The sequence below is a fragment of the Pongo pygmaeus genome, chromosome 9, assembly GCF_028885625.2.
Source record: "Pongo pygmaeus isolate AG05252 chromosome 9, NHGRI_mPonPyg2-v2.0_pri, whole genome shotgun sequence".
Classification (NCBI taxonomy): domain Eukaryota; kingdom Metazoa; phylum Chordata; class Mammalia; order Primates; family Hominidae; genus Pongo; species Pongo pygmaeus.
The window spans coordinates 95,603,192-95,619,877 of record NC_072382.2 but is presented as its reverse complement, the minus strand read 5'-3'; the positions used below and the strand labels follow the sequence as shown (position 1 = coordinate 95,619,877).

Below are 16,686 nucleotides of genomic sequence, written 5' to 3'. Positions count from 1 at the left end.
CTTTCTCTCATCTTCCCATGTCCAATCAGCACATCTTGTTACTTCCGTATCTTAGAAAAGATGCCCTGAGTCTTAGAAAAGATGCACTTCCCAACTCCGCTGCTGTCACCCTAGATCTCAACTGCTGTCACTCTAGACCAAGAATCAGCAAACTGCTGCCCCTGAGCCAAATCTGGCCACAAGCAATCATGTCTACTCTGCAGAACTAAGTAGCTGTGACAGTTACCATGTGATCTGCAATGACAAAAAACTTTATGATCTGGCCCTCTGCAGAAGTTTGCTGACCCTGGTCTAGGCCCTTGATGTCACTTTCGAATATCGTTTTGCGTGATCTTCTAATCAGCAATAAGACATAAGAGTATTGCTTTTTGTTTGCTCTTTGCCTTCTTGGACAAAACTTCTTCTTTTCCTTTCTGTTCCCTAATTAGAACCCTCATTCTGTGCTTACCAAGTGGCTCTCCCTGCCTCTATTCCCTCCTGTACACCGTTACCGAGGCTTAACTCTTGGAACCACCAAGTTCACCCTGCTCAGGTACCTGCAATGGCTCCCACTGTCCCCAGCATTTAGCCCATCCATCTGGTTAGTTTTCAAAGTCCCCTGTAACCTAGCCTACCCTGCATAGTTAATCAAGGCCCCACTGCTCCCCAACAGGCCACGCCTCTCCCAGAAAGTGCTTCCCACCCTCCCAGACAGTGCTTTTTTTGTGCTTGTTGGGCCTGTATTTTCCTTCCAGTTGTCACTCAGCTTGTTCCTCTCTCTTCTGGTTATCAGGAAGAGAGAGTTTATGAAAAGGGAAAAAAAACTGTGAAGAAATTGTCTAATCATCTTCATTTCCTTACCTCCCATTCACTCTTCACCACAGCCATCTGCCTCCCACTTCTCCACTAAAATCATTCCTGCTGGATCCCCAATATTTTCATTAAATCCAGTAAGTTGTATTTTTCCCAGACTGCATTGGCTTCTCAGCAGCAGCATTTAACAGAGTTCACTGCTGTCTGAAACACTCTCCTTTTACCATTGAGCTGATTATTCCCTCTCACTGCCTTCTTCCATGTTTATTTTTTCCACTAAACAACAAGCTCCTTGATGAAGGGACCATGTCATCTGTGGCTTTCTGCCACTGCACATACATTCCAGCATATGGTAGGTCCTCAATCAACGTTAGCTGAAATCAACTGTGACTAAATGTTTTCAGCTCAAGAATTTCTATTTGATTCTTTTGGTGCAGTTTTCAGTCAGTTCTCCGTAAAAATCTCCATATAATCATAATTCTTTGAATATATGATTAATGATTAGTTAAAATGCATGGTTGATCAATCCACTATCTGGATCTCCATCAGGTTTGTTTCCATTTCTGATTTTTCTCTTGGTTTTCTTGTACATCTAGTTATTTCCTAGTGAGTACTGAATATCATATGTGAAAAACCTGAGCAAGAATTTGACAGCACATGAGGAGGCAGAGCAAGATGGCTGAATTGAACCCTCCAATGATTGACCCCCCTGTTAGGAGATACACAATATAAAAAGATACAAAGTATCCATACAAGAAAGCACCCTCCTAAGAACTAAAAAATCAGAGGAGCAATCACTGTACCTGGTCTTAACATAACAAGGAAAGTGGCATTGAAGAGAGTAGGAAGTACGGTCTCGCACTGCTTACACCACCCCTCCCCTAAACCCAGGCAGTGCAGTCTGGAGAAAGAATCCGTGTGCCTGAAGGAGGGAGAGCAAAGTGAGTATGCGACTTTGCACTGGAACTCAGTGCTGCCTTGTCAAAGCCTCACACAACACCAGGCAGACTTCTGCCAGGTCCCACAAAAGAAGTATTTAGACAAGCCCTGGGCCAGAGGGGAATCTTCTGCCCTAGTGGGAGAAAAGTGACTCCTGCTGGCTTCACCACCAACTGACTAAAGTGACTTAGGGCCCCAAATAAATCTGAGTGCCAATTAGGACATAGTAACTGTAGGCCTTGGACAAGCCCTGGTGCTGCACTGGTCCTTAGAAGCAGTGGGCTTGGGATGTGACCCAGTATGACATTAACTGTACCAGCCAGGGGAACACCTGCATCACCTCTCTCCCAACTCCAAGCAGTGCAGCTTGGGGAGAGATCTTTCAACTTGGGCAAAGGAGAGGAAAGAGTACAGAGGATACTGTCTTGCAACTTAGATATCAGGCTGAGTCACAATAAAATAAAGCACCAGATAAATGCCTGATATAGTATGCAGGTGCCAGAAGGTTAAAGGACACAAAGAAGACTCAACCCAAGCAAGACTACCTCAAGGAATATAATAGTTCAACTTTCAAAGGTGAAGGACAAAGAAAGGATCCCAAAAACACCAGGTGATAAGATGCAAATTACATATAAAAGAGTTCCAAGACATCTGGCAGCAGACTTTTCAGTGGAAACCTTACAGACCAGGAGGGAGTGGGATGACATATTCAAAGCACTAAAGGAAAAAAGCTTCCAACCTAGAATATCAACACCAGCAAAGTTATCGTTCAAACATAAAGGTGAAATAAAGACTTTCCCAGACAAAAGCTGAGGTATTTCATCAACACTAGAACTGTCTTACGAGACATGGTAAAGGGAGTTCTTCAGTCTGAAAGAAAAGGATGCTAATGAGCAACAAGAAATCATCTAAAAATACAGACTCACTGGTAAAAGTAAGTACACAGACAAATACGGAATACTCTAACACTGTAATTGTGGTATGTAAACCACTCATACCTTAAAATGAAGACCCTAAGGTAAATGTATCAAAAATAATCATAATTACAACAAGTTGTTAGGAGATATACAATACAAAAAGATATAAAGTGACAAGAAGTCGAAAGCAAGGGGGGGATGAAGTTAAAGTCCAGAATTTTTTAGTTTTCTCTTTGCTTGTTTTTTTATTTTCATTGTAATTGGAATTAAGTTATCTTCAGTTTAAAATAATTGGTTAATAACATAACCAAGAATAATAATAGTTATTATTATTATTATATTATTTGAAACAGAGTTTCACTCATTGCCCAGGCTGGAGTGCAATGGTGCGATCTCAGCTCACCGCAACCTCTGCCTCCTGGTAAGTTCAAGCGATTCTTCTGCCTCAGCCTCCCAAGTAGCTGGGATTACAGGCATGCACCACCATGCCTGGCTAATTTTGTATTTGTAGTAGGAACAGGGTTTCTCCATGTTGGTCAGGCTGGTCTTGAATTCCCGACCTCACGTGATCTGCCTGCCTCGGCCTCCCAAAATGCTGGGATTACAGGCGTGAGCCACTGCGCCTGGCCACATAACCAATTATTTTAAACTGAAGATAACTTAATTCCAATCACAGCCTCATGTGCAGCCTCATGGCAAACAAAGTAAAAGCCTATAATAGATACACAAAAAATAAAAAGCTGAGAATTTTTAATTGGAGCATTTAGCCCATTTACATTTAAAGTTAATATTGTTATGTGTGAATTTGATCCTGTCATTATAATGTTAGCTGGTTATTTTGCTCGTTAGTAACAAACCTGCATGTTGTGCACATGTACCCTAAAACTTAAAGTATAATAATAATAAAATAAAAAAATTAAAAAAAATAAATAAATAAAAATAAAAAGCAAGAAATTAAAACATACTACCAAAAAAATCACTTATACACAAAGGAAGACAGAGAAAAAGTAAAAAAAGAGAAACTAACAAAACAACCAGAAAACAAATAACAAAATTGCAGTAGTAAGTCCTTACCTATCAATAATCACATTGAATGTAAATGAACTAAATTCTTCAATCAAGAGAAAGAATGGCTCACTGGATAAAAAACCAAGACCCAACCATACGCTGCTGACAAGAAACTCACTTCACTTATAAGACACATATCGGCTGAAAATGAAGGGCTGAAAAAATATATTCCATGCAAACAGAAACCAAAAAGGAGTGGGAATAGCTATACATGTATCAGATAAAATAAATCTCAACACAGAAACTGTAAAAAGATAAAAAGTAAGTCATTATATAATGATAACGGGATCAATTCACTAAGAGGGTGTAACAATTGTAAATATATAAGCACCCAATGCTGGAACACTCAGATATATAAAGAAAATATTATTAGAGCTAAGAGGGATAAAGCCCAATATAATAACAGTCGGGAACTTCACACCCGACTTTCAGTATTGAGCAGATCATCTAGACGGAAAATAAAGAAATATCAGGCTCAAGCTACACTGTAGGCCAAATAGACCTAACAGACATTTACAGAACATTTCATCCAATAGCTGCAGAAAATTCTGCTCTTTAGCAAATGGAACATTCTCACAGATAGACCATACGTTAGGCCACAAAACAAGTCTCAAAAAATTCAAAATAATTGAAATCATAAAAGTATCTTTTCTGACCACAAGGTCAGAAATCAATGACAAGAGAAACTTTGGAAACTAAACAAACACATGGAAATTAATATGCTCCTGAATGACCACGGGGTCAATGAAGAGATTAAGAATAAAGTTTAAAAATTTCTTGAAACAAATGAAAATGAGAACACAACACACCAAAACCTACTGGATATAGCAAAAGCAGTACTAACAGGGATGTTTAAAGCAATAAATACCTACATCAAAAAAGTAGAAAGACTTCAAATAAACAGCTTAATGATAGATCTTAAAGAACTAGAAAAGCAAGAGCAAACCAAACACAAATTCAGCAGACTATTAAAGAGCAGAAATAAAACTGAAACAAAAAAATACAAAACAGCAATAAAATTTAAAAGTTGGTTTTTTGAAAAGATAAACAAAATCAACAAACCTTTAGCCAGACTAAAAAAAAAAAGGAAGACCAAATAAATAAAATTAGAGACAAAAAAGGAGACATTATCATTCATACCACAGAAATTCAAAGGATCACTAAAGACTATTACAAGCAACTATATGCCAATAAATTGCAAAACCTAAAAAAAAACTGATAAATTTCTAGACACATACAACCTACCAAGACTGGACCATGAAGAAATACAAAACCTGAATAGACCAATAGCAAGTAACAAGGGAGAGGCAGTAATAATAAGTCTCCCATCAAAGAAAAGCCCAGGACCTGATGGCTTCACTGCTAAATTCTACCAAACTTTTAAAAAAGAACCAATACCAATCCTACTTAAAGTATTAAAAAAAACTGAGGAAGGAATAATTCCAAACCGTCCTTAGAGGAGGGAATAATTTTATAAAGCCAGTCTTACCATGATACCAAAATCAGACAAAGACAAGTAAAATTATAAGCCAATACCTCCGATGAACATAGATATAAAAATCCTCAATAAAATCCTAGCAAACTGATTCAATAACACATTAAAAAGATCATTCATCACAACCAAGTGGGATTTATCTTAGGGATGCAAGGATAGTTCAACATATGCAAATCAATAAATTTGATACATCACATCAACAGAATGAAGGACAAAAAGCATATGATCATTTCCATAGATGCTGAAAAAGCATTCAGTAACAGTCAACATCCCTTCATGATAAAAACCCTCAACAAACTGAGTACAGAAGGAACATACCTCAATATAATAAAGACCATTTATAACAAACCCACAGCTAGTGTCACAAAGAATGGGGAAAAACTGAAAGCCTTTCCTCTAAGATATGGAACAAGGATGCCCACTTCTAACACTTTCATTCCCTGATTTGCTCATTATACATTGTATGCTTATATCAAAATATCACATGTAGTCCACAAATATGTACAACTATTATGTAACCATAAAACTTAAAGTAAAATTAAAAATAAGAAAAATAATCCAGGTGTGGTGGCTCACACCTGTAATCCCAACACTTTGGAAGGCCAAGATGAGTGGATCTCTTGAACTCAGGAGTTTGAGACCATTTCTACAAAAAATACAAAAATTAGCCACGTGCGGTGGTGCATGCCTGTAGTCCCAGCTACCTGGGGGGCTGTGGCAGGAGGATTGCCTTACACCCAGGAGGCTGAGGCTGCAGTGAGCCATGTTTGTGCCACTACACTCCGGCCTGGGTGACAAAGTGAGACCCTGTCTCAAAAAAAAAAAAAAATAAGACAGGCTGGTGGAGCCAAGATGGCTGAATAGGAACAGCTCCAGTCTAGAGCTCCCAGTGTGAGTGACGCAGAAGACAGGTAATTTCTGCATTTCCAACTGAGGAACCGGATTCATCTCACTGGGGAGTGTCAGAAAGTGGGGGCAGGACAATGGGTGCAGTGCACCCAGCATGAGCCGAAGCAGGGCGAGGCATCACCTCACCCAGGAACTGCAAGGGGTCAGGGAATTCCCTTTCCTAGTCAAAGAAAGGGGTGACAGATGGCACCTGGAAAATCAGGTTACTCCCACCCTAATACTGCGCTTTACCAACGGTCTTAGCCAGCGGCACACCAGGAGATTATATCCAGCACCTGGCTCAGAGGGTCCTACGCCCACGGAGCCTCGCTCATTGCTAGCACAGCAGTCTGCGATCAAACTGCAAGGCGGCAGTGAGGCTGGGGGAGGGGTGTCCACCATTGCTGAGGCCTGAGTAGGTAAACAAAGTGGCCAGGAAGCTCGAAATGGGTAGAGCCCACTGCAGCTCAAGGAGGCCTGCCTGCCTCTGTAGACTCCACCTCTAGGGGCAGGGAATAGCTAAACAAAAGGCAGCAGAACCCTCTGCAGACTTAAATGTCCCTGTCTGACAGCTTTGAAAAGAGTAGCAGTTCTCCCAGTACGCAGCTGGAGATCTGAGAATGGACAGACTGCCTCCTCAAGTGGGTCCCTGACCCCTGAGTAGCCTAACTGGGAGGTAACCCCAGTAGGGGCAGACTGACACCTCACACGGCCGGGTACTCCTCTGAGACAAAACTTCCAGAGGAACCATCAGGCAGCAACATTTGCTGCTCACCAGTATCCGCTGTTCTGCAGCCTCCGCTGCTGATACCCAGGCAAACAGGATCTGGAGTGGACCTCCAGCAAACTCCAACGGACGTGCAGCTGACGGCCCTGACTGTTAGAAGGAAAACTAACAAACAGAAAGCACATCCACACCAAAACCCCAACTGTACATCACCATCATCAAAGATCAAAGGTAGATAAAACTGCAAAGATGGGGAAAAAACAGAGCAGAAAAACTGGAAACTAAAAATCAGAGCACCTCTCCTCCTCCAAAGCAATGCAGCTCCTCACCAGCAATGGAACAAAGCTGGACGGAGAATGACTTTGACGAGTTGAGAGAAGAAGGCGTCAGACGATCAAACTACTCCGAGCTAAAGGAGGAAGTTCGAACCCATGGCAAAGAAGTTAAAAACCTTGAAAAAAAATTAGACGAATGGCTAACTAGAATAACCAACGCAGAGAAGTCCTTAAAGGACCTGATGGAGCTGAAAACCAAGGCACAAGAACTACGTGACGAATGCACAAGCCTCAGTAGCCGATTTGATCAACTGGAAGAAAGGGTATCAGTGATGGACGATGAAATGAATGAAATGAAGCGAGAAGAGAAGTTTAGAGAAAAAAGAGTAAAAAGAAATGAACAAAGCCTCCAAGAAATATGGGACTATGTGAAAAGACCAAATCTATGTCTGATTGGTGTACCTGAAAGTGACAGGGAGAATGGAACCAAGTAGGAACACACTCTGCAGGATTATTAACCAGGAGAACTTCCCCAATCTAGCAAGTCAGGCCAACATTCAGATTCAGGAAATACAGAGAATGCCAAAAAGATACTCCTCGAGAACAGCAACTCCAAGACACATAATTGTCAGATTCACCAAAGTCTAAATGAAGGAAAAAATGTTAAGGGCAGCCAGAGAGAAAGGTGGGGTTACCCACAAAGGGAAGCCCATCAGACTAACAGCTGATTACTCGCCAGATACTCTACAAGCCAGAAGAGAGTGGGGGCCGATATTCAACATTCTTAAAGAAAAGAATTTTCAACCCAGAATTTCATATCCAAACAAACTAAGCTTCATAAGTGAAGGAGAAATAAAATACTTTACAGCAAAGCAAATGCTGAGAGATTTTGTCACAACCAGGCCTGCCCTAAAAGAGCTCCTGAAGGAAGCACTAAACATGGAAAGGAACAACCAGTATCAGCTAATGCAAAACTATGCCAAATTATAAAGACCATCGAGCCTACAAAGAAATTGCATCAACTAACGAGCAAAATAACCAGCTAACATCATAATGACAGGATCACATTCACACATAACAATATTAACTTTAAATGTAAATGGGCTAAATGCTCCAATTAAAAGACACAGACTGGCAAACTGGATAAAGAGTCAAGACCCTCAGTGTGCTGTACTCAGGAAACCCATCTCACATGCAGAGACAAACATAGGCTCAAAATAAAGGGATGGAGGAAGATCTACCAAGCAAATGGAAAACAAAAAAAGGCAGGGGTTGCAATCCTAGTCTCTGATAAAACAGACTTTAAACCAACAAAGATCAAAAGAGACAAAGAAGGCCATTACATGCTGGTAAAGGGATCAATTCAACAAGAAGAGCTAACTATCCTAAATGTATATGCACCCAATATAGGAGCACCCAGATTCATAAAGCAAGTCCTTAAAGACCTAGAAAGAGACTTAGACTCCCACACAATAATAATAGGAGACTTTAACACCCCACTGTCAACATTAGACAGAGCAACAAGACAGAAAGTTAACAAGGATATCCAGAAATTGAACTCAGCGCTGCATCAAGCAGACCTAATAGACATCTACAGAACTCTCCACCCCAAATCAACAGAATATACATTCTTCTCAGCACCACAGCGCACTTATTCCAAAATTGACCACATAGTTGGAAGTAAAGCACTCCTCGGCAAATATAAAAGAACAGAAATTATAACAAACTGTCTCTCAGACCACAGTGCAATCAAACTAGAACTCAGGATTAAGAAACTCACTCAAAACCGCTCAACTACATGGAAACTGAACAACCTGCTCCTGAATGACTACTGGGTACATAAAGAAATGAAGACAGAAATAAAGATGTTCTTTGAAACCAACGAGAACAAAGACACAACATACCAGAATCTCTGGGACACATTCAAAACAGTGTGTAGAGGGAAATTTATAGCACTAAATGCCAACAAGAGAAAGCAGGAAAGATCCAAAATTGACACCCTAACATCACAATTAAAAGAACTAGAGAAGCAAGAGCAAACACATCCAAAAGCTAGCAGAAGGCAAGAAATAACTAAGATCAGAGCAGAACTGAAGGAAATAGAGACACAAAAAACCCTTCAAAAAATCAATGAATCCAGGACCTGGGTTTTTGAAAAGATCAACAAAATTGATAGACCGCTAGCAAGACTAATAAAGAAAAGAGAGAAGAATCAAATAGATGCAATAAAAAATAATAAAGGGGATATCACCACTGATCCCACAGAAATACAAACTACCATCTGAGAATACTATAAACATCTCGAAGAAATGGATAAATTCCTCGACACATACACCCTCCCAAGACTAAACCAGGAAGAAGTTGAATCTCTGAATAGACCAATAATAGGCTCTGAAATTGAGGCAAAAATTAATAGCTTACCAACCAAAAAAAGTCCAGAACCAGATGGATTCACATCCTAATTCTACCAGAGGTACAAGGAGGAGCTGGTACCATGCCTTCTGAAACTATTCCAATCAATAGAAAAAGAGGGAATCCTTCCTAACTCATTTTATGAGGCCAGTATCATCCTGATACCAAAGCCTGGCAGAAACACAACAACAACAAAAAAGAATTTTAGACCAATATCCCTGATGAACATCGATGCAAAAATCCTCAATAAAATACTGGCAAACCGAATCCAGCAGCACATCAAAAAGCTTATCCACCATGATCAAGTGGGCTTCATCCCTGGGATGCAAGGCTGGTTCAACATACGCAAATCAATAAACGTAATCCAGCATATAAACACAACCAACGACAAAAACCATATGATTATCTCAACAGATGCAGAAAAGGCCTTTGACAAAATTCAACAACGCTTCATGCTAAAAACTCTCAATAAATTAGGTATTGATGGGACGCATCTCAAAATAATAAGAGCTATCTATGACAAACCCACAGCCAATATCATACTGAATGGACAAAAACTGGAAGCATTCCCTTTGAAAACTGGCACAAGACAGGGATGCCCTCTCTCACCACTCCTATTCAACATAGTGTTGGAAGTTCTGGCCAGGACAATCAGGCAGGAGAAGGAAATAAAGGGCATTCAATTAGGAAAAGAGGAAGTCAAATTGTCCGTTTGCAGATGACATGATTGGATATCTAGAAAACCCCATTGTCTCAGCCCAAAATCTCCTTAAGCCGATAGGCAACTTCAACAAAGTCTCAGGATACAAAATCAATGTGCAAAAATCACAAGCATTCTTATACACCAATAACAGACAAACAGAGAGCCAAATCATGAGTGAACTCCCATTCACAATTGCTTCAAAGACAATAAAATACCTAGGAATCCAACTTACAAGGGACGTGAAGGACCTCTTCAAGGAGAACTACAAACCACTGCTCAATGAAATAAAAGAGAATACAAAGAAATGGAAGAACATTCCATGCTCATGGGTAGGAAGAATCAATATTGTGAAAATGGCCATACTGCCCAAGGTAATTTATAGATTCCATGCCATCCCCATCAAGCTAACAATGACTTTCTTCACAGAATTGGAAAAACTACTTTAAAGTTCATATGGAACCAAAAAAGAGCCCGCATTGCCAAGTCAATCCTAAGCCAAAAGAACAAAGCTGGAGGCATCACCCTACCTGACTTCAAACTATACTACAAGGCTACAGTAACCAAAACAGCATGGTACTGGAACCAAAACAGAGATATAGATCAATGGAACAGAACAGAGCCCTCAGAAATAATGCCACATATCTACAACTATCTGATCTTTGACAAACCTGACAAAAACAAGAAATGGGGAAAGGATTCCCTATTTAATAAATGGTGCTGAGAAAACTGGCTAGCCATACATAGAAAGCTGAAACTGGATCCCTTCCTTACACCTTATACAAAAATTAATTCAAGATGGATTAAAGACTTAAATGTTAGACGTAAAACCATAAAAACCCTAGAAGAAAACCTAGGCAATACCATTCAGGACATAGGCATGGGCAAAGACTTCATGTCTAAAACACCAAAAGCAATGGCAACAAAAGCCAAAATTGACAAATGGGATCTAATTAAACTAAAGAGCTTCTTTCTGCACAGCAAAAGAAACTACCACCAGAGTGAACAGGCAACCTACAGAATGGGAGAAAATTTTTGCAATCTACTCATCTGACAAAGGGCTAATATCCAGAATCTACAATGAACTCAAACAAATTTACAAGAAAAAAACAAAAAACCCCATCAAAAAGTGGGCAAAAAATATGAACAGACACTTCTCAAAAGAAGACATTTATGCAGCCAAAAGACACATAAAAAAATGCTCATCATCACTGGCCATCAGAGAAATGCAAATCAAAACCACAATGAGATACCATCTCACACCAGTTAGAATGGTGATCATTAAAAAGTCAGGGAACAACAGGTGCTGGAGAGGATGTGGAGAAATAGGAACACTTTTACACTGTTGGTGGGACTGTAAACTAGTTCAACCATTGTGGAAGTCAGTGTGGCGATTCCTCAGGGATCTAGAACTAGAAATACCATTTGACCCAGCCATCCCATTACTAGGTATATACCCAAAGGATTATAAATCATGCTGCTATAAAGACATATGCACACGTATGTTTATTGTGGCACTATTCACAATAGCAAAGACTTGGAACCAACCCAAATGTCCAACAATGATAGACTGGATTAAGAAAATATGGCATATATACACCATGGAATACTATGCAGCCATAAAAAAGGATGAGTTGATGTCCTTCGTAGGGACATGGACGAAGCTGGAAACCATCATTCTCAGCAAACTATCGCAAGGACAAAAAACCAAACACCGCATGTTCTCACTCATAGTTGGGAATTGAACAATGAGAACACATGGACACAGGAAGGGGAACATCACACACTGGGGCTTGTTTTTGGGTGGGGGTAGGGGGGAGGGATAGCATTAGGAGATATACCGAATGTTAAATGACAAGTTAATGCGTGCAGCACACCAACATGGCACATATGTAACTAACCTGCACGTTGTGCACATGTACCCTAAAACTTAAAGTATAATTTAAAAAAAGGAAAAAAAAGAAACAAGACAAAAATAATTTTTTTTTAAAAAAAGATGGATGATAATAACACCCAGAAAATCCTCCAGAAAGGATTTATTTTTACTTCTGGCAGGCAAGTAGACCAGACACTGGCAATCCCCAATCTCTGTCATTCAACTGCTATTGCAATGATTTAAATCAGGATTCTAGTCCCTATGGGAGCTAGATTAATTCTGGATTACCCCTTATTCTCAAGGAACAGCCTTTCAGAGTCCCAACCAAATGCCAAGGAGTGTTAATAAGGTTCCTTCCAACGTGGCAGGTCCTGACTTCAATTTCTGTCCCCAGGCTTGTGAGTCTGGCAAGAGCTCTGCTGAGAAACTTAGATGAACCTCCATTCAAACAAGCAGTCTTCCACTGCCAGAAAGAGGGTTTCTTAATCTCTAATTAATACCAGGTAACAAGGTTTGGTTACCTATACTGTTTCCAGATTTCCCCTTCCTTGACTAGAAGAGCAATGGGCTAGGAGTCTGAAGATCTGAGCTCTGGTGTGTTGGTCAGTAACTGGTCCTACAACCTTTAGGCTAGATCCCTCAAAGTTCCCTTACCCTTAAATGTAAAATACATCTGGATAAAAAATCTTTTTAGTTTATTCTTGCTCTAAAATAATTACTGACACCCCTGCCAACTCTTACACTAGACAATTCTCCTGTGGATCCATCACAGCCAGCCCAGGGACTCATTAAAACTCTATTTTCATGAGAACACTATAACAAATGAACTTAAACTACAACAGTAAAAATTTGGATTTACAAAGCAAGCTGTTAAACTTTAGAACTGTGGCCATTCACACTGCAAGTCCTATTATTTGTTGCCTTGGCTACTAAACCATGCAAAGCTGATGAGAACTCACCTATGGCTGAAAATAAAGAGAAAAGCCCAACCTAAATGGAGAAAAGAGTCACTATAGGGCACCACTATGCAAAATGGCAAGCAATACAGCTGACGCTTGAACAACATGAATTTGAACTACATGGGCCCACTTTTATGGGGCTTTTCTTCTGCCTCTACCACTCCTGATACAGCATGAACAACCTCTCCTCTTCCTCCTCCTCCTGAGTTACTCAACATAAGACAACGAGGATGAAGACCTTTATGATGTTCTACTTCCACTTAATAAATATTAGGTTGGAGCAAAATTAATTGCGGGTTTTGCCATTACTTTTATATATTTATTTTATTATTATTATTTTTTTGGAGTCTCACTCTGTTGCCCATGCTGGAGTGCAGTGGCGTGATCTCTGCTCTCTTCAACCTCTACCTCCCACATTCAAGTGATTCTCCTGCCTCAGCCTCCTGAGTAACTGGGACTACAGGCATGCACCACCATGCCTGGCTTTCTTTTTTTTTTTTGAGATGGAGTTTCACTCTTGTTGCCCAGGCTGGTACAATGGCATGATGTCAGCTCACTGCAACTTCCACCTCCTGGGCTCAAGCGATTCTCCTGCCTTAGCCTCCCGAGTAGCTGGGATTACAGGCACCTGTACCATGCCCAGCTAATTTTTGTATTTTTAGTGGAGATGGGGTTTCACCATGTTGGCCAGGCTGGTCTCGAACTCCTGACCTCAAGTGATCCGCTCGCCTTGGCCTCCCAAAGTGCTGGGATTACAGGCATGAGCCATCGCACCCAGCCATGCCTGGCTAATTTTTGTATTTTTAGTAGAGATGGGGTTTTACCATGTTGGCCAGGCTGGTCTCCAACTCCTGACTTCAGGTGATCCGCCCACCTCGCCCACCTTGCAATTACTTTTAATGGCAAAACCCACGATTACTTTTGCACAAACCAAATAGTAAATATATTTTATTTTCCTTATAATATTCTTAATAACATTTTCTGTTCTCTAGCTTATTGTTAAGAATACAGTATATAATACATATAGCATGTAAAATATGTGTTAATTGACTGTTTATGTTATTGGTAAGGCTTCCAGTCAACAGTAGGCTACCAGTAGTTAAGTTTTGGGGGAATCAAATGTTACACACAAATTTTTGACTGTGCAGGGGACCAGTGCCCCTGACCCCCACATTGTTCAAGGGTCAACTATAAACAAACAAGCCTGAGTCATAGCTCCCTTAAATCATTCCTTTTACGAAGAAGGATGCTGATGGTGTGTCTGGAAGCAGGTCAAAGCAGAAGAGAGTCAAACTTTGGCTTTTGGGTTTTCGAAAGCTAAAATTCTATATTTTCTTCAGCAGAAAAGAATACCAGAAGATACACATTCTAATTGTTTTCACAATGGACAAAAGAAACAGTGGTTGAAATTAATGACAGGCTGAAACAAAGTCCTACTTTCATAAGCACAGAGAAGACCTAATGCAGTCACTTCGTAACTCAGAGAGCATTCTTCTGCATGAACTTATCAACCGCTGCCTAAGTTCCTCACTGCATCCCCTGCCACCTGCATGCACAAACCACCACTTCCCTGACTATAGAATGTACCTCTGCTCTATGGGAAGTGGAGTGGAACCCAGACATTGGTGTCTCTTGTGTAGTATCTACCCTTCCCTGCAGTATCTGGATCTATCAAAAAGAAAACGGATCCATTCCAAAAGCAATGCTACAGCCAACACCCCCAGAGGGCCTCATCACTAGGCTTTTTGATGCTCCAGTAACGTATCAGCTAGAAGCAACTGAACTCTAGGTCAGTCCTTACTTTCTGCAAGAGACCCTGTGTGTGGTAGAAAAGGTGCTAGCTGAGAAGCTATGCATGAATCCTAGCTCTGCCACTGTCTAGCTATGCTCATTCAGACACTCAAAATGTACTAAGAACCTACTATGGGCCAGACATCCTGTTGGGCTTTATGATACAAAGGTGTCAAGACACAAAAGGTGCCTGCTGTTATAGAGCTAAAACTCAAAGAACACTTCCATTGCCCCACTGTGCTAAATGATGGTGCCTACACCAAGTCATCGCTGAGGTTCTTTTTGACTATAAGGTGCTACAGTTTTACAATCTGGTTGGCTACAATATCTGTGTGGTCTCTGGCATAGCCTCCCTGGGCTTTAGTTTCCTTATCTATAAAGCAAACAGGTTCTATTTGGAAATGTCTCCTTTTACCTTATGCAGCCACAGTGGGAGGTTTCCAGACTCGCTCTGCAATGAGTTCTTCTGCTGAACAGCCGCCCAGCAATATGAATCCACGAAGGCAGCCTGACGCCAGGAGAAAGAACTTGGAGAGAAACAGCTTATCTGTGTACCTAAGAAGCAAAACAGATAGTTTCCAATGAAAACACAGCTACCTGGACCCTTGTCCCCATCTCACATGTTTTTAGTTTTGTCTAAGTTAGGGAAGCACCAGGACAGGAGGTGGAGACATTAGGACAGAACTAAAAACAATCACCCAAGTTCATATTAAAACAAAAGATCACAGAGTCGTTTTGGCCAACACTGGTCATGATAGCAGCTTGGCCTCAGTTGGGGAAAAATTCTTAAAAGAAGTAGAACTACCATACAAAGAAAATGGAAGCAGGAAAAGAACCAGAGCCCAAAATGTATGAGGCAAGCGTGGAGAGAGCTGGTTTAGTTTGGAGTAAGGATTGAGAAAAAGGAAAGGTTATGTGGGAGGGTCAGTGAGGCACCTGAATGCGGAAAACTGGACTAAAAAACAAGTTCTTTTAGAACAAAGAAGCAAAGAACTATTAGCCTGAGGAAGAGAAAGCTGAAGGGAACATTGGTAATAGAACACTGGATGGGAAATCAGTGGTTTTCTACCTCCTGTAACACTAATGAAGAAACAGGCCCAAACTGCAGCCCAGGTGGTTTACATTTGGACGGGAAATACTCAAGACCGCAAACTTCCCAACAGCAGATGGACGCTAGATGGGAAATGGGAAGACCTGGGTCCTGTTGGGGCTCTGCCGTTCACTTGCTCTTCTGGGAAGGGACTCTGGGACTTGGTTTTCTCCTCTACAAACCGAAGATTACATCTGTCTGCAGATGCTACCATCACGTCTGTAAAACCTACCATCTGGAAGACTCTTTGTGCTCCTGACACACACGGGCCATGGAAGCAAACTGACAAATAGGATCCTAAGGCGCAGGCAGGGCTGTGTCCTCCCCTTCCCACCAGTAGCACAGGGGCTGGCGCTAAGCCTTGCCTGGCCCAGCCCTGATCCCCTGTCCCCACCTGGCACATTCAAAGGTGTGTGTGTCACAGGTATAGGGGTCAGAGCTAAGGCTCCATGACAGGCATACTCTCTTCCACATCCAACACAGCCTGGGAGTGTGCTCAGTGACTGGGCTCTGACATGAGTCATATTTAAATTTGACTCTGCCACTCTCAGCAGGGTGAGTCACAGCTGGTAAGTCATTAACTTCCCAAAGCCTGGGATCTCTAAAATAGGAATGACATTAATAGTGTATCCACATTACAGATTTGTTGTGGTGAATACAAAAATTAAAAAAAAAAAAAAGAACAAAAAAAACTTGCTGCAGCACTTGCTAGGGTGTCTGGTTCCCAGAAGTTGCTGAATTAGTGTTACATTTTCCT

At 41.0% G+C, this 16,686-nt stretch overlaps 1 protein-coding gene across 1 annotated transcript in view; it reads right to left on the bottom strand.

The window, feature by feature from the left end:
• PANX1 (pannexin 1) overlaps positions 1 to 16,686 on the bottom strand; it is a 53,337-nt gene that overhangs the window by 12,665 nt on the left and 23,986 nt on the right. Inside the window, exon 2 of the mRNA XM_054439348.2 lies at positions 15,255 to 15,394. Coding sequence (XP_054295323.2) covers positions 15,255 to 15,394 — 140 coding nt within the window. The remainder of the gene's footprint in view (positions 1 to 15,254; positions 15,395 to 16,686) is intronic.